Source organism: Pleurodeles waltl, chromosome 3_1, assembly GCF_031143425.1.
Source record: "Pleurodeles waltl isolate 20211129_DDA chromosome 3_1, aPleWal1.hap1.20221129, whole genome shotgun sequence".
NCBI lineage: Eukaryota > Metazoa > Chordata > Amphibia > Caudata > Salamandridae > Pleurodeles > Pleurodeles waltl.
Genome location: NC_090440.1, coordinates 533262352 through 533285729, shown reverse-complemented (window position 1 = coordinate 533285729; position 23378 = coordinate 533262352). Strand labels below are relative to the sequence as shown.

General features: G+C 41.7%; 1 protein-coding gene across 1 annotated transcript in view; it reads left to right on the top strand.

The window, feature by feature from the left end:
• Positions 1–22863, top strand: part of IGDCC4 (immunoglobulin superfamily DCC subclass member 4) — a 468431-nt gene extending 445568 nt beyond the window's left edge. Inside the window, exons 19-20 of the mRNA XM_069222840.1 lie at positions 7938–8102; positions 19035–22863. Of these exons, the coding sequence (XP_069078941.1) occupies positions 7938–8102; positions 19035–19646 (777 nt within the window). The 3' untranslated portion in view covers positions 19647–22863. The remainder of the gene's footprint in view (positions 1–7937; positions 8103–19034) is intronic.
• The last annotated feature ends 515 nt before the right edge of the window (positions 22864–23378 follow it).

Genomic DNA, 23378 nt, shown 5'->3' with positions numbered 1-23378 from the left:
AAGTCCAACCATTGCATGCATCTCCAAAAGATGTAGTAGGATATTTACTACGTTTACAAAAATCAAATCTAGCTTTCTCTTCCATAAAAATACATCTCGCAGCAATATCTGCTTACCTGCAGATTACTCATTCAACTTCCCTGTTTAGAATACCTGTCATTAAAGCGTTTATGGAGGGCCTAAAGAGAATTATACCACCAAGGACACCACCTGTTCCTTCATGGAACCTCAACATTGTCTTAACAAGGCTCATGGGTCCACCTTTCGAACCCATGCATTCTTGTGAAATGCAATACTTAACGTGGAAAGTTGCATTTCTCTTTGCCATCACATCTCTAAGAAGAGTAAGTGAAATACAGGCATTTACCATACAAGAACCATTTATTCAAATACACAAAAATAAGGTCGTTCTAAGAACAAATCCAAAATTCTTACCAAAGGTTATCTCACCGTTCCACTTAAACCAAACAGTGGAATTACCAGTGTTCTTCCCACAGCCAGATTCAATAGCTGAAAGAGCACTACATACATTAGACATCAAGAGAGCGCTAATGTACTACATTGACAGGACAAAAGAAATTAGGAAGACAAAACAATAATTTATTGCCTTCCAAAAACCTCATACAGGAAATCCAATTTCAAAACAAGGTATCGCCAGATGGATAGTAAAGTGCATCCAAACCTGCTATCTTAAAGCAAAGAGAGAACTGCCTATTACACCAAAGGCACACTCAACCAGAAAGAAAGGTGCTACTATGGCCTTTCTAGGAAATATTCCAATGACCGAAATATGTAAGGCAGCAACATGGTCTACGCCTCATACATTTACTAAACACTACTGTGTAGATGTGTTATCTGCACAACAGGCCACAGTAGGTCAAGCCGTACTAAGAACTTTATTTCAAACTACTTCCACTCCTACAGGCTGAACCACCGCTTTTGGGGAGATAACTGCTTACTAGTCTATGCACAGCATGTGTATCTGCAGCTACACATGCCACCGAACGGAAAATGTCACTTACCCAGTGTACATCTGTTCGTGGCATTAGTCGCTGCAGATTCACATGCGCCCACCCTCCTCCCCGGGAGCCTGTAGCCGTTTAGAAGTAGATCTTGAACATTTGTACATTTGTAAATATATTACATTAAACCTTCATTTTGTACATACATATTTATTCCATTGCATGGGCACTATTATTAGCATACACAACTCCTACCTCACCCTCTGCGGGTAAAACAATCTAAGATGGAGTCGACGCCCATGCGCAATGGAACGGAAGTGGGAGGAGTCCCTCGGTCTCGTGACTCTAAAAGACTTCTTCGAAGAAAAACAACTTGTAACACTCCGACCCAACACCAGACGGCGGACTATGCACAGCATGTGAATCTGCAGCGACTAATGCCACGAACAGATGTACACTGGGTAAGTGACATTTTCCTTCCTTGGCATTGTGATGAGTAGATGACTGGTGTGGTGATTGTATTGTAGAATTAGTTCAGGTTGTCCCGATTAGATGATTGAATGTTATCAACCAAGGTTCTGTTGGTTGCCCTAGAAGACTCCTTTCATATATATCCTAAGGTTTCACAATACCAGAAAGGGATATCAGCTGGCTTACTTGAGCTGAAGACGAGGGAGAAAGAAGTACGACTGATCCTTGTAGAGGCTGACAGCTGGTCAATCAACTGCATAGGTTCTCTTCCATATTACTTGGTATTTTTCTATGCCAGGCTGGTATGTCAACTTGGTGACAGAGGAGGCTGGTAGCAGATATGACTCTAGTCCATGCCAAGATGGAAAGTCAGCCGGCATGACAATTGTATTGCAAAAGATGTATGTCTGGGTTGTACCACTCCCTGATGGGATGTCAGGTGGCTTTCAATTGTTTGTGTTCTTGGAAAAGGAGAAGCTTGGGTTTTGACTTAACTGTAGGAAGAGGTTGGTAGGTTAACTTAGTGAAGTAGAATGTGGCACTTAATTTTAGAAGGGACTAGTTGTAGGTTTTGTGATAGGCTTGGTTATTGTCTAGTCTTACACTTTAGAGGGCGGAAGAACAACTAAGAATGAGATGGTTTAGTATCTATTTTCATTGATGAGTGGAGAAGGCAGTGAAGAGTGATTAATGGAGGGAGTAGCATGTCAGATTTAGAGGGATGCTAAAAGGGGTGCATTTAAGATGATGAGAGATAAGCAAGGAAAATAGAATGAAGAGGGTCAGCCTGTCATGTGTGGGTATGAGTGAACTGAAAAGAGGAGGATGAGACATGAGAAAAGGTATTAGTAACTTGACTCGGTTAGGTATGCAGGATGGGATGGAGTAAACAGGATTACAAGTTAAAATGTCATTGAAGTGGCTCATTAGTCAAGGTCAAAGGTCACCTGAATAGTTGTGTAACAGTGTAACTTCCTGGAGGAGGAGGTGATTTTTTTTTATAGGATGAGGCATGTGGCTTTGATGAGCATTCAGTGAAGAGAGTGAAGGCATTGGGGGCATATTGGTAGTGGTACTGTTGGTCATCAGGCTGCCCTGTGTAGATTGTGGAGCCAAATGTGAGAATAGTTTTTCATAAAACAAAACCAGTCTGTGTCTTTCTGTGTTAAAGTGGTCAGTAAGTGCTTGGTGCAGAGGGAAGATAAGGATGCAGGACAATCTGAATCCAGTGTTGGTGTAACCCAAGCAAGAGCAGGTATATACCACAATGGTTAGTCTGTGCTGTATGCCCAGAAGTACCCACTCTAGTGCATTTGTAGGTTCCACCCAGAACCAGAGGTTGTACTATCAGTGAAGAAAAATAAAATTAACTCAGTTGTGGGTCTGTGGGACACCCCCAGTACAACAATGGCTCTATCCACTAAAATGATACCACAGTAGGTGTCCTTGAGATGTACTTTGGAGCACCAATGGCTCCGCCCGAGGAAGCCTTTCACCCAGTAGTGGATTTCTGAGTTGTAGCCAGATGTGGCAAAGGTATTACAAAAGGGAGTGCACTACTACTAGATGACAGCTGAGAGTTGGTGCTGAATGAAGGTCCTCTAATCTTACAATAGTTATAAGAGGCCTCAGCATGGGATGGAGTGAGTGAGGGGCTAGGCGTTTGGCCCTAGGTTTGTCCTAGTCCTACAAGACCCAATGTGGATATCTTCACACTTCTCCTTAATGTCTCCACTCTTTTACTGGATTTGTGCTTTGGATGCTCTGAGAGGAGATGTGAAGTATTTATAAAGGGTATTCACACATAGATGATAGGAAAGTCATGTGATCTACGTAAATTAGAGGGTTAAACTAGAAAGCATCCTGGCCAAAAAGTTGCCCTCGAAATGACCAAGTGGACTAAACTTGGGCAAGAGTTGAAAAGAAATGCAGCCAGGCCTGCAGGACTGGGGATGAAAACTGCTGTCCATAGAGAAAAGTCCTATAAGAGCAGGGTAGAAAAATTGTTCTGAGCGATATATTACATCTGCCGAGATAAACCATCTCCTTCACTTTGCATGCACAAACCCCCAAGACATGCAACTACATGTTTTAACCCTATTGTCAAAATATTTCAATAGAATCAGGCACAGAAACCCGGCTATGGCAGTCTGTCAGATAACACCCTAGTAATAAGTTGAATTTCATCACAGAGGTCTAATGAACAGCTAGAGAGCTAACATTCTATGTGTATGACAACATTGTGCCTCACCTGAATGTCATCTTGATGGAATCAAAGCTGTAAAACTGAAAGCATTTCTTACAGAGGATACTGGTGTAAATGAACAAAATGAGGGGTTTCTTTTGGTCATAGAAATTATGGTTAGTGATCCGGAAACTTAAAATGAGGTGCATTTTCTATGAGTTCTCCTATCTTTCTCATCCATTTCAGTGAAACACTATGACATGCAGAGTGAAACAGACTGCTTCTGGTACTAGGAGTAGAAGTACATGTCAGTTAACTCCCTGTTAATCAACTGCAGCGTCACAATAGTTTGAATGTACAGTTGTGGTAACATTTTGTATTCAAGATAAAAGTGGGCACTCCTGAACGTCATTTTGTTGGACTAGGAGCTGTTGAATTTAAAGCCTTTTCCGAGGAGCAGGCTGAAGTTAACGAATATTGACGTGTTAATACAAATATGGAACTAGAGGGCTAAAAATGTGAGGGGAGAGCTTAGGGTTTTTAACAATTTGCATTATAATGTATTTTTAAAGGGGCGAAAACATTTTAAGACAGAAAAGGTTGCATAAATACTGCATTCCCTTTGCACATGTTTACTCAGCTTACCCATCTTATCAGATGCTTAACAGGTCCCTAATCTTAAAATAGTATATGTTGGTAGACAAATATATTTACATATTCGCAGAATAACCAAAGTTATAGTTAAGTGCCAAGACCTTAACTTAACAGAAACTCACTGCTAAAAACAGTGATTAAAATAACGTTATAGTTAGATGTTGAAATGAGGCACAAGCTAATAAAACTTAAAAACCACTGAAATGTGCCAGTTGTAATTTAATGAACTAACTATAACTTGCACCCCATCATGCACTACTTATGACTTAACATATGACATCACTCATAACATGTTAAATGACATTGTTGATGACCTGTCAGTCATAGCCTCTGGCCAGACCTAGCATTCAGTCCGTATTAGGACTTGGAGTCAGTACAATAAACACAGTGGTGCATGTCTGTCTGTTATGTACGCATATAGATATTCACTGGAAAAAAAACAAGTGGAGTTATATTTGAGGAAAGTAGTAAAATTGTAACTTTCATTACAAAAAAACGTAAAAAGTCACTGAAAAAGCATGACCATTCAAAAACTTCCATAGACTCAGATGTAATATGAGAAGTCATAAGCAGAGCATCACAGAGGTGCAAGTTATATTTATGTCAGTCCAACCCCCTGCGAGCGGCCGACACTGCACTGCGCTCAACTTTCATTCAACTGACCCAGGGGGAGGAGGAATCAGGGTAGCCCTAACCTGCCTTCTACTACCTTATATTTTTAACATTTTTGGAACCAGGTCCCGCAATGGTGGCTTCAACATTTTCTTTCATGTCACAGGCAGACAATCAGATCGCTTGCTCCATCATGGGAGCAAGCCGCCTGACGAGAAAAATAGCACTCTAGGCCATTCAGAAAATGTCAGTTGTTCATTTTTGGGAATCACTCAGGGGTCCACTAGATCAACTATCAATATCTCTTCTAATTTTGAACCTTATTTTCTCAAACCTAAGGAACGATTTTACACCAAATCAAAAAACAAGCTTTCTGGGTAAAGATCTAGTTTGCTGCTTAACTTGGTATAATTCTATTTAGTAGTTTTCTCTCTATTCGGATCTAATCTTTCCTACGGAAAGCGCATGGGGGAAAAGTGTTTTAGGACCCCCTTTTTTCTCAACCCCTGCTTGCCGGATCACCCTGAAACTTTACAGTAAGAAACTGTGGTGAATAAACCTGGTTTTAAAAAGGTTTGCGAAGATTCGTCAAACGGCGCCAAAGTTATTAAAGCAAATAACGCTCTTCGAATGGTAACTTTGACTCACGTATAACTACACAGTGTCGACGACCACTGTGCAACATACAATTTCAGCCCTTTCTTACAACATTGTTTATACAAATCTAGACACCATAGAAAGATGCTTTAAATGTACAAGTTTTTCTGGGCGCTCGCAGTTAAGTCCCAATTATCCTTTTGCTGATTAGTTTGCAGCCTTGTTGCATTTAAAGAATTCTCTATTCATTGCTTCAGTAACATTTATGGTACCCTAAGGCAGTGTACAAGTCCTCAAAAATGATTGGGGAGTGTTAATTAGCATAGGCAGTGGGCATAATGAAGCTTCATGGGATTTTGTCATAGGAAGTTATGTTATAGTTCTCTATTATCACTAACTTATAGAGGAATAGGCAATTCTTCCCTGACCAGCTCTCCCGGCCACCTGATGTGACAAATACACATTTAGTGAAGGAGAAGCACCAGAAGTGGCTATTGGCAGTTTCAACTGATGCAATTCCAAGGCTGTGATTGTTCGGTCTATGCACATTCACATCTTTTTATCATGAGGGTGGTAGGTGCGTAAATGGCTAAAGAGTAGTTTCTTGGGTGGTAGCTGGGGTTCTTCAAATAAAATTATCTGCCAAGTGTCTGGTACCATTTCTCGTGTGTTGCCTTCAGTCAATCCCAGCTTTTGTTTTAACATCACTCTGCATGTTGTGTTAGGGTAGGCTCATCATGCAGGACAGAGTTAAGAGCATAACTGTAAGCCGCAGAGCGCAATACGCTCTTGACTAGCAAGTTATGACTCGCTGATAGCAATGCAAGTGCCTTGAAGCCACTAGTCATTGGAAAAAAGGAAAAGGTCTGTGCTTTCTTCCTTTTTTCTTTTTTCACCACATATGTAATTCTTACATTATTGGGTGGTAAGTAAAAGCAAAAAAAATATTTTTATTGCAAGCAGACCCAAGTCATCACGCCGTCGAGGAGCACATCCAATTGCTGTAACATTTATGGCAATATGACGTGGCTTACAGGGCAAGAGGGGGTGGAGTGGAGGTGACATTTGGAGTGCAGATGCTTGCATTATGTTTGCGCTCCCCTGAAAACAATTGTAGATGTTAGATACACCTTTATTGTCCAGAGAAATTAGAACCCACGTGGGGTTTGGGTCATGGGATACAGCACCACGTGCAAAGTCCATCCCTTATGTCATTTGGCTGTGTTGAAGCAGGACCAGGGTACCTGAAGAGACGCGAGCAAAGGAAACCAATATACTGCCAGCACCCAGACTTCCACTGTGCAAACTCACAATAAAATTGACACCTCTCAAGCCCTCAGGGGGCTGAGTCCCCTCCCTAAAATTAGTGGGCTGACTCTGCACCCACAGCAACCCCGACTGATTCCCTACCGTAAGTTTACCTCAAAGTGCCAATGGAGCACAGGGTACATAGAAGGGGGAGGGGGAGAATGAGAAAGGAACCTTGTAAATTGTATGAGTGATACTTGCTGCAATGAGAGTGATTCTGTGGGATGGGGATCATCTGAGCCGTCAAGGAATCTGCAGTGGCAGGAGGACAGCTAGAACGCAGATACGAACCCATGTCTTCCACACTGGACAGAAAGCACTCCGTTGCAACTCAGCTTCCGTTCAGACTGTATCAAGTAATCCAGCTGCCGAAACGCTGTTTCTTTAAGAGAAATTACACCCAGAAGTAATCTTATTGATGCCCGAGGGGAGACATTTCTATGCCCCTGGTAGCCAGCCACTGTGTCTTAAAACAAAAATGAAAGTAATGAAAAAGTACGTTTTGTGATTGCTGGGCTCACCCCCACCATCCAGACCTTCAAAATGTATGATTTTTACTGTGGCTCGAAGGAAATTTAAAAGTGAGACATATTCCAGAAAACTGAAGGCTCTATTCCTTGGACTGATACATTTACTCCAGTGAAACTCAGATAATCAATGCTGTGGATTCTTGTTTAAACAGGAATGACTCACTTCCCTTGCAGAGATTCAGCGAAATAGGGGGAAGTCAAACTGGGGAACCAAGCTAGACTTGGGGAGGAGTTGTGCCCCAGCACAGAACAAAGGCTAATACAGATATACCAGCGTTACAGGCAACTTTACTTGCATTAGAAGTTGTGTTTTTCCAGGTTTATTTGTTCCTATATTTTTATCTATCCACAGAGATACTTGCAGCAGTAGAAATCTTAATCCATAGCAGTCATGATAGCAAGAAAACCGGGCAGTCTACTTTCACTGCTACCAAAGTGCATTGCGCTGCGCATTTCATTGTTGTTACTTTTTCACTAGGAGCATAAATAATGTTTTTGTTGTTGTTATCAATGATATTGTTCTTAGTTCCCCAGTATCTCGTGTCTATAAATCTAGTACAGTTGTTGAGGTCACGGCAGTGCCTATTTTCTCTTTTCATTTTAAAATGTTTCTTGCAGCCCACATGGAATGGGTCGATAAACCCAAACTGGGTGAACAACATTACCATTTATGGAGACGCAAAGAGCCCGGGAAGCACCTCTAATGGGCTTCTTCTACCGCATACCGACATTGGGAAGAAACATGCCATGTCAGCGGTGATTTCGCCCTCGGATATTGCTCAGGTGAGTATGTGGGATGCTAGGGTTCGTACCTTTTCTTTGTGTGGTCTTTTAGCTTCTGGTGTACAATCCAGCCCTCTTGTGTCTGAGTCTGGTGTAAATGCTCAATAGATTATCTGATTGTTGCAATTTGGGGCACTGTGAGTAAGCAGAGAACACTTGTTGATTCAGAGCACCTACTACTTAAGCAAGGCCTAATGGTCTTCCATTAATCTCCTGCATTTCTTTTTACAGTGAATCATTTATTTCATATATCTCATTTTTGTCACTGGGAATCTTATTTTCTGTAACTAAAGCCCTTTTTTGTGGTATGGCTTGACAGCGCAGATGTTGTCAGACAATTTTTATGGTCTGGTTTGAAAGCACAGCTGTTGCCAGACAATTATGTGAGAACAACCAAGAACCAGGAGAGGGACTTTGGCTCTGTCCACATTGTGGGAGTTAGGAGTATATTTTTTTAAGGCAGAAGTTATATGCTTTCTCAAAAAAGTGCTTGCCCTCTATGCAGCTGTGATCATTTTGTTCATCCATCTGCCTGAGCTTGAATTTACAGGGTCATACAGGTGACACTATTGCTATTCAAGTGTCTTAGATAACTACATAAGTTATGATGATGTATTTCTCTGGCAGCAGCACGGATGGGAGGAGGACAGCTGTGAAGAATGCATTGCAGTCACCACATTCTCCCCTTCCATCATGAACATTAGCTTTCAGAATGCAGATTTGTGTTTGAGAGCAGTATGGGATGTCCAGGGCAACATCAACTTACATTTAGTTTAATATCTGGCTTGGCAGTGCTCCTGTTGCTTGAACTTGTATGATAAACAAAAACAGAACTTTCAGAGTATTACCGAGAGATGAGATTAGGCTCCATCCACATGTTGGTTCCCAAGAGTACAGGATTGTATTGGGAGAATTTTGTGCGCCTTCACTAAAAAGATTGCTTGGTGGCCCTTTTTGGCTTGTGTTAAAGCTTATATTCGATACAGCAGAACTGACTTGATAATGGTGGTAAGCCCAAAGATCATGCTTATAGGCCTGATCTATTTATTATGATGTTATTATAAAGACACAGTGCCTGACATATTTATTGTGAAAAGCATATGTTAAAGCCAATAGGCATTTAAGTGTGAATGTCTAACTCTATATCAAAGCCTGCTAATAGATATTCTTTTACATGCAATCTCACAAATTACTGTATTAGGTAAGGGTTTTGGCGTCAGCCTCCCACTCACACAAACCTGGGGGTTTGCACTGTGATGATTCTTGCTAGGCCTTGTTGAATGGAGTTGTATATTCTTTTGCAAGCAGCATTTTTCTACACATGTGTAATTTTATAACTGTTTGCACAGTGGTTCCCAGTTTGTGTGCGCGTGAATAGGCCAGTGTGGGTAAGGTTTAAAGGCTTGGTTTTAAAGGTTTAAAGGCTTCATTGGGAAAAGTCATGCCACATTTCAGAGGTTTGATTTGTTTATTATGAAATGTTATAACAAAGCCAGAAGGTCTTACCTGCTTATTATGTAAGGCATGTATTAAAGACAACAGGGTTTTAAAGATCGATTTTTAAACCGTGCTAAAGCCTGTAGGCAAGTATTTTGTCACACAGAATTTCACAGATGACCATAGAAAGCAAGGGTTGTTGGTGATTCACCCGATCAAAATGTGAGGATAAAAGATATAGGTGGTCATTACAACCTCAGCTGTCTTTTTACAAGACCGCCGAGGGACCGCCGTGCGGAAGACCGCCAGTAGTGGCGGTTTGCCGCTCGGCGTATTATGACTGTTGGCTGCTCTCCGTCCTTTTTCGGACAGAGAGCCGCCAACAGCCATACTGGCGGGCGGCGGGGAAGTGGAGGTTGCTCCACCTCCACCGCCACGCCAACAGAACACCGCCCACCGAATCACGTCCTGTGATTCGGCGCAGCGGTGTTCTGTTGGCGGTGTGGTGTCGGTGGAGCAGCCCCCATGGCTCCCGTCCCCTCCCGGAGGATCGACGGAACAGGTAAGTTGATCGTCCGTTAGGGGAGGGGGTGGGGGGGTGTTGTGTGGGTGCATGGGGGTGTGCGTCTGTGTATGTAGAGGGGGTGTGTGAGTGCGTGTATGCTTGCGGGGGTGTTGCGTGTTTTGGGAATGAGTGCGTGTATGTCTGTGGGTAAGTCTGTATGGATGTGTGCGTGTATGTGGGTGTGCGTGTCTGACTGTGTGTGTGGATGTAGGCATGTATGTCGGTGTGTGTGCGTGTGTGTGTGTTGGTGGTGCCTGCGTGCGTGTCGTGTGTGTTCTGTGATGTTGGGGGTAGGGGTGGGGAGGGGGGCCCTGCCACATTTGGGGGGTGGTGGGGGTGTAGGGGAGGGGGTCGGGGTGGGTGTGGTGGTGGGGGGTGGGGGAGACCCCTATCAGTGCCAGGGAAGGAATTCCATGGCACTGATAGTGCTTACCGTCATGGATTTCATGGCGGTTCCAACCGCAGGAAATCCACGGTGGTTAGCCGGGTCAAAATACCGCCGGCGGTATAGTGACGGCTGCCGGGCTGGAGACCCATGTCTCCAGCCCGGCGGGCGGAACGGAGAAGCGGCGGATGACCATGGCAGTAACCGCCATGGTCATAATACAAAAAAAAAGACCGCCAGCCTGTTGGCGGTCTTACCGCCGCTTCTCCGCCTTCCGCCAGGGTCATAATGACCCCCATAATCTTCAATAATCCTTGCTAGGTTCTATTAGGAGAGGTAATCTGTTGGTTTGCCAACTGTAATTGCATATACATTTGTACTTTTATATCAGTATGCTGGATGGTTGCCATGTAGAAAGCTTGCACTCAATACAGTAACTTTGAGTTGGTTTTGGTGACATGCCACTGATAAAGGCAGTAGGCCTGGTTATGGTGTTTATTATGAAAAGTTATTATAAAGGCAGTAGACCTGGTATATTGATTATGAAAAGCATATGTTAAAGTCAATGTTACTGTGAATCTCTAAATTAAAGCCTACAGGTTTTTTTTATTACATGGAATCTCACATACTACTTCAGTAGGCACAAGATTTGGTGTTGGTTATCCCCCTGACAAACCATGGGTGTGGGAGATTTGCAGTGTGAGAATCCTTGTTAGGCCCTGTTATGAGAGATACTATTTTGCCATGCCAACTGTAATTCTTTGTACATTTGCAGTTTTATGACTGCATGCCTGATGTTTAGCTTGAGAGAAAGCTTATGATCAATACAGTGGGTCTGAGTTGGTTATGGTGACAAGCCAATTATAACCGGCATAGGTTTGACCGGTGTGCAGGGAAATGTTATGCCATATACCATAGATTTGGGCTGTTTGTTATGAAATGTTATTACAAATGCAACAGGCCTGACACATGGTAATTTTATACATATTTGTAATGTTACAGCTGTACGCATGATGGTTGACATTTTATGCACACGTCAGTAGGCCTGTGTTGTATATGGTGTCAAGCCACTGCTAAAGACTAGAGGCCTTTTCAGTACACTGGAAAAAGTTATGTCAGATTTCTTAGATGCGATCTGTTTATAGGGAAAAGTTATGACAAACCAAGGAGACTTGCTTTTTGTGAAAACTTGAAAAAGGCATTAGGTTTAATGGGTGAATTGTTATTACACTGTGCTAAAGTCTGTAAGCAGGTATTTTGTTACATGGAATAACAGGCAAGGGTTTGGGGTTTGTGGCCCAGCTTTACAAACCGTGGGGATAGACAAATTGCACTACTGTATTCCTTATTAGGCTTATTAGTAGGGATTTTCTATAGTTTTAACAACTTTGTGTACATATTTGTACTTGTATTATGGTATACCTGATGGTTGCTTTGTGGGAAGGCTTATAACCAACACAGTGGGGGTTATTCTAACTTTGGAGGAGTGTTAATCCGTCCCAAAAGTGACGGTAAAGTGACGGATATACCACCAGCCGTATTACGAGTTCCATAGGATATAATGGACTCGTAATACGGCTGGTGGTAAATCCGTCACTTTTCCGTCACTTTTGGGACGGATTAACACCTCCTCCAAAGTTAGAATAACCCCCAGTATGTCTGAGCTGCTTATGGTGATACACCAATTACAACAGATAAAGGCTTGATTGGTTTACTAGGAAAACCTATTTCTGGTGACATAGATCTGACCTGTTTGTTATGAAGAGCTGTCATAAATACAGCAGATCTGACATGTTGATAGTAACAATCATATGTTAAAGCATGTGTTAAAGTTAATAGGCACTTATGGGTGGATTGTTATTTCTCGCCATTAAAGCCTACGGATAGTTTTTTGTGAAATGAAATGCCACAGATTACCTTTGATGGTAATGCTTTTGGTTTTGGTTACCACCTCTGGCTTAAGTTAGAGAATATTTGCACTGTAATAATTCTTGCTAGGTTCTCTTCCTAGGTTGTTTCATGGACCACGTAACAAGGAACATCATTAAATGATACCTACACACACATATATATATAACATTATATTGATATAGGTACATAGAGGGACTTAGGTTCAGCTCTGTTGTGCCACTCTTCTGTTTAATGTCCTCTGGTTCCATCATGACAGCGTACTGCATGCGGTAATTGTTCAGACTGCATTATTCATAGGCTCTCTTGCCCTGAAAATCATTGTATTTACTGATCACATGTGTACATCGACCTAAAAATTTGTATGTTTCAGTTTTAAGGCCGTTTGGACAGTCCTTTAATTTTCAATTTCCTCTTTTTATGGTTACTTTACTTCTTCTCTGCTGTGTGAGCCATTTTTTAGTGGTTCGCGAAAGTATAAGCAATAAATAAAGATGCTTTTAATTCTGTATGTATCTTGTCACATTCGCAGGCAGAGGACAAATGTCAGGATCTGTTTTCTGCTGATTATGTCTTATTAAAACAGGACAGGTGTTTAGAAACACTTCAGATGTGGTACCTGGAATACACTCACTCTTTTCTCTCGAAGTGGTTTTGTGTACAAACTATTCTCACTTTGCAGTCAGAGAAAGAAAAGTGAAGTGAATTATGTGACATTCTTGCAGGGGCACATAAAGTGTGAAAGGAAAGGCTCTAGGATGCAATTTCTTGCGCAACACACAACAAAATGTAAATGCCTGTATATAAACTGTACACATTTGGATGTTAGGAAAGTTCAAATAAAGCACATTGTTTTGTAATTCTGAAGTGTGATGGAAACAAAGATTTCGATAGGATCAGAACAATCAAGACACTTGGTGATGCACAAATAATAAATATTCAATGAAACCGGATTATTGTTTGTGTTCAATATAGTTGCATCAGTAAAACTGTATGCCTGTGCCAAATTTAGTGGCCATTTAAATGGAAAATGTGCTGGCTATTATTGACAGTGCGCTGCCACATGATGCGTTATAAAAAAAAAAAAAAAAAAAAAAATGCCTGACTCATGTCCGTTTAAGCTAGGTAGGTCACGAAAGTTTGTCGTGCTAAAAAGTGGGTCCTGGTTCTAAAATGTTTGGGGAGCACTGCTCTAAACCATGAGACATTACAATGCTGTTGTCCGTAGTGTATCATTGTTTTACCATTCCAAGATAGCAATCATGTTGGTTCAAAATGTGGCAGACATACTGGAACTTAAAAAAAAAAAGAATAGACTACTTATAATACCTCTGCAAGACTCACACCCCCTGCTATGTTTAGTTTAGTTATTGCAAGCATATGTCTGCAGTGTTTAGATATCAGCATATTGTATTCTTTTCATTTATTGTGCATATGTTGTTGATTTTTTGTGTGTTTTATTACACTTGTGTCAGAGGGTGAAAGCAAGAATAAGACTGTGGATAGATGAATGGATGCATTAGTGCAAAGATGAGAGACCGAATACATATATGATGACTTATTGACTGCCTAAATCCATCACTGACACAAAGGGCACTTTCATTCACAAGACAGACCCATTGGAATTGTCAATGCATGTCTTCATGTGAAATCTCACTTATGTACTGTTTTTCTCATTAAGCTTCCCACTTTCTCCATGTGGAATCCCAACATCCCCACAAGGAAACCCTTTCTTTACACAGTTCCTGCAATTCCAATTTTTATCACCTGCTGATTCCTAGTTTTTTCACTTGAAATTCGTTTTCTCTATTTTAACAACTTTTTATCCTTATGTGCTCTAGTTTAATTGGTGCATATACTGGTTTTATTATGGTCTGCCTTGACCACAAAGCTGTGGCTAGACAATTATCTGAGTATTACCAGAAGAGGGGCTTTGGCTCCACCCACATTTTGGGAGCCAGGAGCGCATGTTGTGATTGGGCTGGACTACTGTGCTTCCACACAAAAAAGTGCTTGCCCTCTACTCAGCTGTGATCATTTTGTTTATTTATCCAGATGCCTGTGCTTGAACGTTTAGGGGCAAAACATATCCTTCACCCTACTCAGATGGGTTTCAGGCCGCTTCATAGTACCAAGTCAGCTCTGATAGCTGTTATGGAAGATGCAAAGATGCGATGGATCAGGGTCAGATGACAGCCGTGATTCTCCTGGACCTGAGTGCGGCATTTGATACTGTGGACCACCTCACCCTCACCCATAGGATGAGGGATGTAGGAATTAATGGTTTAGCTCTCAGCTGGCTTACCTCATTCCTTCAGGATAGGTCCTTTCGGGTGCTGGACCGATCATATTTGTCTGATACGTTCAACTGGAACTGTGGGGTGCCACAGGGATCTTCTCTTAGCCCTACGCTATTTCATATTTACTTAGCCCCCTTGGCGGAGCTGGTGGAATCCTTTGGTCTCTCATTGGTTTCCTGTGCAGATGACACCCAGTTAGTGGTGTCTTTTTCCACTAATGGAGGGACAATAGGATCGTCCCTGTCTCCATGTCTATGTGCAGTTGCAGGTTGGATGACAAACAGTATGCGCCAACTGAATGGGAACAAAACAGAAATAATGATTTTAGGCTACTACTCTGATCCAGTCGACATTCCTCTACTTCCTTCCCTATTGGGGGACTTGCCTCCTCCCAAGAAGTACCTTAAAAATCTGGGAATCTGGTTAGATCCCCTTTTCACTCTATAACATCACGCCAATAAAATTTCCAGCTCTTGCTTTGGATCAGTAAGACTGCTAAGAAAGGTTTTTGGAATACTTCCTCCTCTCGCAAAAAGGCTTACTGTTCAAGCAATTATTATGTCTAAACTTGACTATGGCAATAGTTTGTTCCTTGGTTCCCCCAAATTTGTGATTAAGAAGTTACAGGTAGTCCAAAATGACGGAGCATGCCTCTTATTAGATATTCCAAGGCATATTTCAGCTAAACCGGCCTTGGCCTCCCTCCACTGGCTCCCTGTGGAGAAACGTATAAAATGTAAAACTTTATGCTTCATCCATAGATCACTTCATAACAGAGGTCCCCACCTATTAAAAAATCTTGCCACCTTCTATAAGCCCAACAGAGTCCTTAGATCTGCCACATTAGCCTTGGCCACTTTGCCTAAAATCAAAAAAGCTAGATGGGGCGGCACCACGATGGGATATTTAGGGGCAAAACTGTGGAACTCTCCCTCCTAGCATTCGGCTACTTAGCCATGAACTTGATTTCCGAAAGCCCATAAAAACTTGGCGCTTGTTGGCATTATTGTCCCGGCCCTCGGCTTATGTTGTTGTCCTTCAAGCGCTGCGAAGCCTTTCGGGTAGATGGCGCTATACAAGTCAATTAACATAACATAACATGCCATTAAAATGCTTTTAAGGTGTCTTAGATAACTAGATAATTTGTGGCGTTTTAGTCTGAGAGCAGCACAAGTGGGAGGAGGGCAGACATTAATGTACATTGTTTTTCAGGTGCTGCTTGACAGTGCATTCATAAGCCAGACTCCATATATATTTACATTTTCTTCTCACCACAGTCCATTTTTATCCAGTGCAATTTAATTTCCTCCAAGTGGAATGCAATTTCTTTCAGCTGGAATTCCATAATATTCTGATCGTTATAAAAGCAATTTAGGCATGTGACAGTAATTGTAAGTAGAAACCATTCCCCTTTTCTACACGTGACAATGTGGTAGAATTGACAGTGGCTACGTTGGGAAATATTGAAGAGGGATAAGCAGTGCAACAAAACGTGAAAACAGACCATAAACGAATGATTGGACCTTCTTGATCAATGATAATCACAGAGATATTCAAGACTGCATTTTGGGCAACGTGTATGTTGCAGATGGAAATACTGATCCTTGGGCAAGAGTCCCATCCAGTTCTTCTGCTTCTTGACTTGTTTTACCCAGACTCGCTAAACTCTGTGCTTTTGCATCCTAACATTCATTATAGGAACGTAAGGGTATTTCCCCCACAATAATAGAGTGTTTGTGAATGAGTTCCAGAAGCCTGGAGCGGGTAGATCAAGCATGCTTTCTGTACAGAAAGAGTGATGGTAGCATGGATTGCCTTTGGGGGAGGCAGTAACAAAAAGATCTATACTTTCTAAAATGCCATAATACATTCAGTGTAAAGAATGATCAGACAATGTATTCTTCAACATTAATCTTTAAGTAGTTAGGGAACACTGGCCAATCTTGATAACCCTGGTTGACTTTTTCGTAGGTTCTTTTTAATGAGGTCTGTACAGATCAATGTAGTGACTTCTATCAGAGCCTTCATTATTAACAGACACATTGAGAAGAGGCCTTGGCAGAGCTTTGGAGAAATCCGATTTTTTTTAAAAAGGGGGGGTGCAACTTTTACCAGACCGTTTGGATTGGTTCAATGTCAGGTGCATAAGTGGCACTCCAAGAACAGACTGTTACTTATTATCAAGCTCTCACTTTTCCATTTTGACTAATGTTTACATGTACATACAGAATGAAAACAATGTGTTTTCCTGTCTATTTATTTTTACAAAGGGAAAATAGAGAAAGTTGGTATTTTTTAATAACTCTGTGCTATCACTCAAGATTGCCAGGCCGAAGTCTGTTCAGATAGGCAGCATGGGAAGTCAACAAAAAAGGGAAAAGATTCCTCTAAACAACTAAAAGTGATCACATATGTTTGTACTGTAATGATAATGGCCTCATATTAGTGCTTATAGGGCTAGAAACTGATAAGCATTCAGGAGAAGTGCACCTCTGTTAGTTAAATGTGGAAATTCACTAGTTGCAACTTTATTAGTTTCCAGAAAACCTAATAAATATGGGTAATACAGATAGGATGAGCACAACATAAATGTAAATAAATACAGACTGAAATGTTAAAAAATAAATACCATAAAAACCAGGAGCCCTACTCATAACTCACAATGGTGCATTTTGCGCTACGAAAATAGCACTAAATGCAAGGTTATGCTCCTTGTGTAACTCTGCATAATCTCTCATAATTTTTCTGTAATTTCGTGGAACTACAATACAGTAAAGTGCGCAAGTTACTCCCACCCCTAGTGTTTTTTAGAGAATCTGATTGAATATGGTTTTTCTACTGCTCTTTGTAATGGTATCCAACCACAGATTTTAACAAATGGAGAAAAGCACTGCTCTAAGTAACGCAAATACTAATTCACAGTTGTGTTTATTAAACATTTGATTTAATATCCTTTTAATTACCCTTCATTTGTTTGGAGGGTTAAGGTTAAGATAGTTAACACATGATTACAGCGCAAACATTTGAAATCCCTTAAGGACCTTTTCAATATTTATTAGAAGTTATCTTTTTTTTGTAAATGCGTTTTATCAGTGCATGTCAAAGTTGTCTGAAACACAGGTGGGTGTATCTGTATACGGATGTAATGAGTATTTTTTTTAACATGATACAAAGTGATATTACATGGGTCGATGAGTAATGTTGATAAGTTAACAGCCACACCATGAGTGATTTTGTCCATAATTTCTGCCACCCCAATATTCACCCTGATTTCTGCACTGGTTTTATTACTTTGCAGAGGCCCATCTTGGCCTCCCTGTAACTTTAACATTAAGAATGTTCTACCCCTCAACAGACGTGCTCAGGCATTTTCAGCTTGTCTTGATGATGAACAATCTGTGTGTCCCCACCAAAGGTCGAAATATCGACTTTTCGAGAGATCACTGAGCAGAGATCAATTCAGTGGTTGTTAATGTTAACAAATTAAAGGTTGTTTTTCTTCTGTTTTTTTGCACATGAAATCATCATCTCACGTGTGGCTGTGCAGTTCGTTTAATGTGCTTCCTATAAATGTGCTCTGCTCAACATTAGTATTGAGCACTGCGTCGTCATGTACTGTGCACATATGAACAGTTTAACAATTGCTGTGATTTACTAAGTGATTTAGGGCCAGATGTAGCAAAGGTTTTTACCCATTCTGTGTCTATGGGAAAAAGTGTTCGTACATATGGCCCTTATAATGATAACATTAGGGCAGTCATTCCTAATATTTTGATTCAAGCATTGCATAAAAACGTTATTGTATGTTGTTTCAGTGGATGAACTATAGCTTTGAGTTTCATAGGAAGAATATTGTGTATTGCTGCCTGTTTCTGTTGTCCCTTTGCCTCCAGCCTAGGCCCGTGTGCATTACCGCCTCTTGGTCTTTCTGGGCAGATTCAAAGAATCAAAACTGGGGACTGTGCAGGCTGTTGAAAACCCTTCTGGCTTGCATGCTTCTGCCAGCACTTGAGAGAAGGATTTTCAAGCAGTCACTTGGGTGGCCTTGTCTGCAAGTCTTTGAAGAAGCAAATGTTTTTAACAGACAAATGAACTAGCTGTAGGAGCTACTGAAAGGGGCTGCCATCACTCAGTGTCTGTTTTATCATGGCTGAATGAGGAGACCAGCTAGCCATGAGAGCAGGCTTCTGCGCCGTGGTACCTTGTGGGAGGGGATGGATGCCTGCTTGCCTGGCACACCATTCGCTCTATGGCAATGGCAAGTACATTTTCTGTGTGCAGTAAACAAAGACATCTGACACCTAACATGCATTTGTTTATCTTTTTATTCCATGCAGAATGAAATTCAGAAAGCTGTCAACCATCAACCGGCCATTTGCAATCGTGTGGAAGCTGAGGTTATTGTCCATTCTGACTTTTCTGCCTCTGAAAGGAGTTGTGAGTGTGAGCAGAGCAGGTCGGAGAGTGAAGACGTCATTAGTGAGGTAGAGGATGTGCGCGCATTCAGTCCGTTAGAAGAGAATCTGCCTCAGCCTGCCACCTCCTCTCCTCCAGACAGAGAGGACATTGGGCACCACTATGAAAGACCAGAAGAAGCCCACCAAGTGCAAGAAGAACTCTTCCATGTAGAGAAAGATACAGAAAAATTGGAAGTCACCTTAGCGCCTAGGCTTGCCAACGGTTTCCACAGGGATTGTGAGAGCATCAGCCCTCTGTGCAACAGAGAAACAGACTTCCTCAAGGACAGCAGAGAGATCTCGCGGCTGGAAATGAGTTGCCTCGATGGAAGTCGAGTAATGTTGCAGGCAGAAACGAACTACATACAAGATAGAGGAAGCTCAGAGGCAGACAAACAGCCTCTTCTTTGTCCAGGTCTGCAAGATACCTCACTGTGCAATACCTCCTTTTCAAGCAATTCAACCTCAGCATCTGAGCAGGCATGTTCCTAAACCTCGCGGAGCCATCCCAAACTTTGATCATGCGGGTGCCTCTAGAAAAAATACAAGACAATATATCTTACCATGGGAGGAATTAAAATAGAAGTTTATAGGGGTGAGTTATAGTCAGGAGATTAGGGCGTGTATGATAGCTCGGTGGGTGAAGGGCAGCTTAAGAAAATTTTGTTTACTCTGCTGGCCAGAGTTTCAAATCGAAGTGTAGGGACACATTTTATTCTTTTGAGTTCAAATACGAGAATTCAGTTTCTCAGTGTGCTTTATAACTCATTAGCATCAATATTAAATTCATGGCTAAAGCAATAGGACCAGGGCAGCAAGCAGGAAGCTTTTCCATTTCTAATCATAACTTGAAAGGCTACAGTGCGAGAGCACAAGCATTTACACGCAATCAATGAAGGTAATACGTCTTTCTACTGTGGCTATATTGACTTTACTCATGTCAAATAATAATGTGCCTTTTGCTCACTTGCTGGTCTTTTCAGCTAAAGAAGTATAGCTAATGGTTGTCAGAGAAAAGCAGCAGTAACCCTGCACACCGTCTTAAAACCATGTGGTTTCTTGGTATAAAGTGTTTTTCTTGTTTCCTTTTGGCATCTGTCTATCCTCGTACAGAAGAAAGAAAGTGACCTCTACATGTACTGCAGATCCAGCAAGGAAGCCATCTGGTCATTCACTGCCAGCCTCCATATTGAGTTTTGCAGAGATTTTACTTCTATGAGTTCTTGGGAGTTTGTTTCACAGAGCCCAGATTTATTTCCAAATGCAAAGAAAATATTTTTTTACACCTTTTTCCAGACAGCTAGAGGTTAGGCGTTTTAAGGAATGAAGACCTTTTGAATCTGGTCACTTAGAGGCAATTCCCTGTTAATACTGCTGTCTTGGTTGGCTGCCAGGCACATATTCTGCCTTCTTTCATTTTGTGTGAATCGCAGTCCTCTGAGGTGTTACAAACAACACGCTTTGTTGTGACCAGAATTATATCACTTGCAAGTGAGAAGAAACAAAGTGGATACATACCTCCTCACACCAGGCGGAGCCTAAGCTGACTCTGGTAATTTTGACAGCTTCAGGGATGTAGCTATCATTAATGCAAAAGGTGCATTATAAGCAGGGCACGCAGACATGATAGGCCCACTGCAGCTCTGTTATGGATGCTTTTTACAGTCCAGCTGGTTGGGTGGAGACTCATTTTCCTTCTCCTCCATAAAGGCTGCCTTGCTTCATTCACTCTGCTGGGCTTCCAGAACCCTTTTGGTAAAGCCTCTCGTCAGCCTTTGGATCCACCTTCTCCCATAATTACATGTGATTACTAGCTTTTGTGGAAGTGACCATCCACATGGGAGCTTTTTCCAACATGTGGAGCCACACATTATCTTGGAGACATGGCACTGCTTGGTTCATTAAAGACCTTCTTCAAAAGATGGCTGGTAAAGTTTATTTTCAGTGAACTATTGCTGATATGGAGTCACCACCCCATCTTGTGATCCTTCACTGATTCTACAGGTTTATATTGCACCCTCGTGCAGCTCCCTAATGCCCTTTACATGTATTAGTATGTTGTCGTAATGCTCTGAAGGAACAAGCCAGTTTTTTCCCCAGGCCTTTCATCCGGCTAATAGTTGAATGGGCCACCAATAGCTTCTTACTTCTGGGCCCTTCCAAGACCAAAGTTAGGAATCGTAGTTCTCTTCCTTTACAGACACAAGCTCTAATTCTGATTGGGTCAGGGGAGCATGTGGAATAGGACTAGCCTCCTGAATGATTTATTTCATGCCTTGAGGTAATACGCTATGGACTTGGATTGGGCATTCAGAAAGTGCACTAGCCACCATCCTACATCGAGAAGAGTAAGAAGACCACACTCCCCCTTCACGGGGTCAAAATAAAGTTGTAAACAAAATCTGGCCCCAGTGACATCTTTTCTTTGTTGTAGTGAAAATAATGTCACACACGTATAGTTTTCCTCTGATGTGATCCTTATTAGTGCTTCTACCACTTCAGCACATTCTCATATTGTTTTTGCTGCCTGAGAGTAAGGAAGTCTTAAGTGCTTTGGTGCCGTTTGATAAAGATTCAATATTGTTTGGACAGCGCTTTTATCAGCGCGTATCTCTGCTCATCTCTGCTCCTCAGACAAGCCAAATGAGATGCAATGCTGTCTGCTTCTAGCCTGTAAGAGTCCATTGAAAATTTCAAGGAACATCACCCGCCTTTCTTCCAGAAGAAGTACATGGCATGCTTATTAAGACACACAGATCACAGAGATGTATATGCTGAGTGCCTCACGAATTACATTGATATGAATAAGGGGCATAGGCTTAAGGCTATCACTGATGTACAAGATGTTGCTGGACTTCTACTGCCTTACATAAGGAGCTCAACATTTATTCTATTTGGAAGGGTCTCTTTGGCTGTCAAGCAAAGAGAGCCTCACTCGGTTCAAGACCAGATTAGCTGTATCCAAATCAGCACATTTTATTTTTCAAATTAATCATTGAGTCTTGCTTTCAGTATAGGAGAGTCTTAGGATGTGTGGCTGTTGGAATAAAATTATCAAGGACCTTAAGGTTCTTTCAGTGGTGGCCAAGGATTTTGAATCTGCTTCATCTGATTAGTTGCCCATCTTTTCTACCCTAGGATCATCTTGTGACATCAGAAGTTTGGTCGGAAATTAAAAGAAAGTCTATTCTAGAGGCCATCAAGCCCGTTCCCTCAGTGGAGAATTCTTCCATATCCTTACAAAAAGACCCATACATTTGTGGTTTTGAGAAGGCACTTGCAGTAAATAGCTCTGTCCATTGGGCTAATTTTAACTTCTCAGTTTTCACCAAGGGAATGGCAGTGGCTCACTGTGCCACTGGAACCAAGCTACACCCGACCAAAGAACCCAATCAGAGCGAAACCGGTCTTGTGTTCTGGTTCAGAGTGGACCTGGCTTTGCAGTTCCAGCTGGACTGATCCCATTAAAGGAACCAAGAATGATTTGCATATGGCTGGGTCCAAACTGTGATGTCATGATGGGCAAAAGAACAATGGATTGGAATACTACCCAGAGCGATTGCCAGTGGTTAGACTTATTGCAATCATCCTCTCTTCACCTTTTGTGTGCTTGAGTTGCTGCAACCTGTCTGGGACAAATAGAAACACCTCTGTCCTTGTGTGGACTATTGGCTTATCAGGACTGATTCACTTCGGTGTTTGACATCACAAATAAAAAAAAAAGTATTATGACCAGGCCTACTATTTGAGAACTTCGTTCTGATTCCAGCATAATGTTTGTTGTTTTTGATTTATATTATGCTTACTGGACAATTCAAATGCATCCAAGCACTTTACAGGCGGATAGAGGACAGCCAGGAGATTAGTGTTATATGTAATGTTACTGCTCATGGTCCTGGCACAGCATATGTGCTGTTTGCTTTGAGTAACAGGTGGAAAGTCTGTTTACTTTTGTCTAGCCTCAAAGGCATTTGAATATGGATCCTTTTAGGCATTTTGTATGTGGCATAAAGGTTCTTGAACGTTACTCTTTGTTTGCGTGGGGATTCACTGGAGATTATTACTTAGGCTGCTAATGGGTGGCAGCTTTAAAATATAAGGCATCCCTGCCCGATTTTGGGGGTTTGTGATTGCTTTTGATTTGGTATGCAGGTTGTTCCGCATACACAGCATGGCCAAGGTGAAGATGTGAGTTGCTGTAACTTCCAAGATGTACTTCTCTAG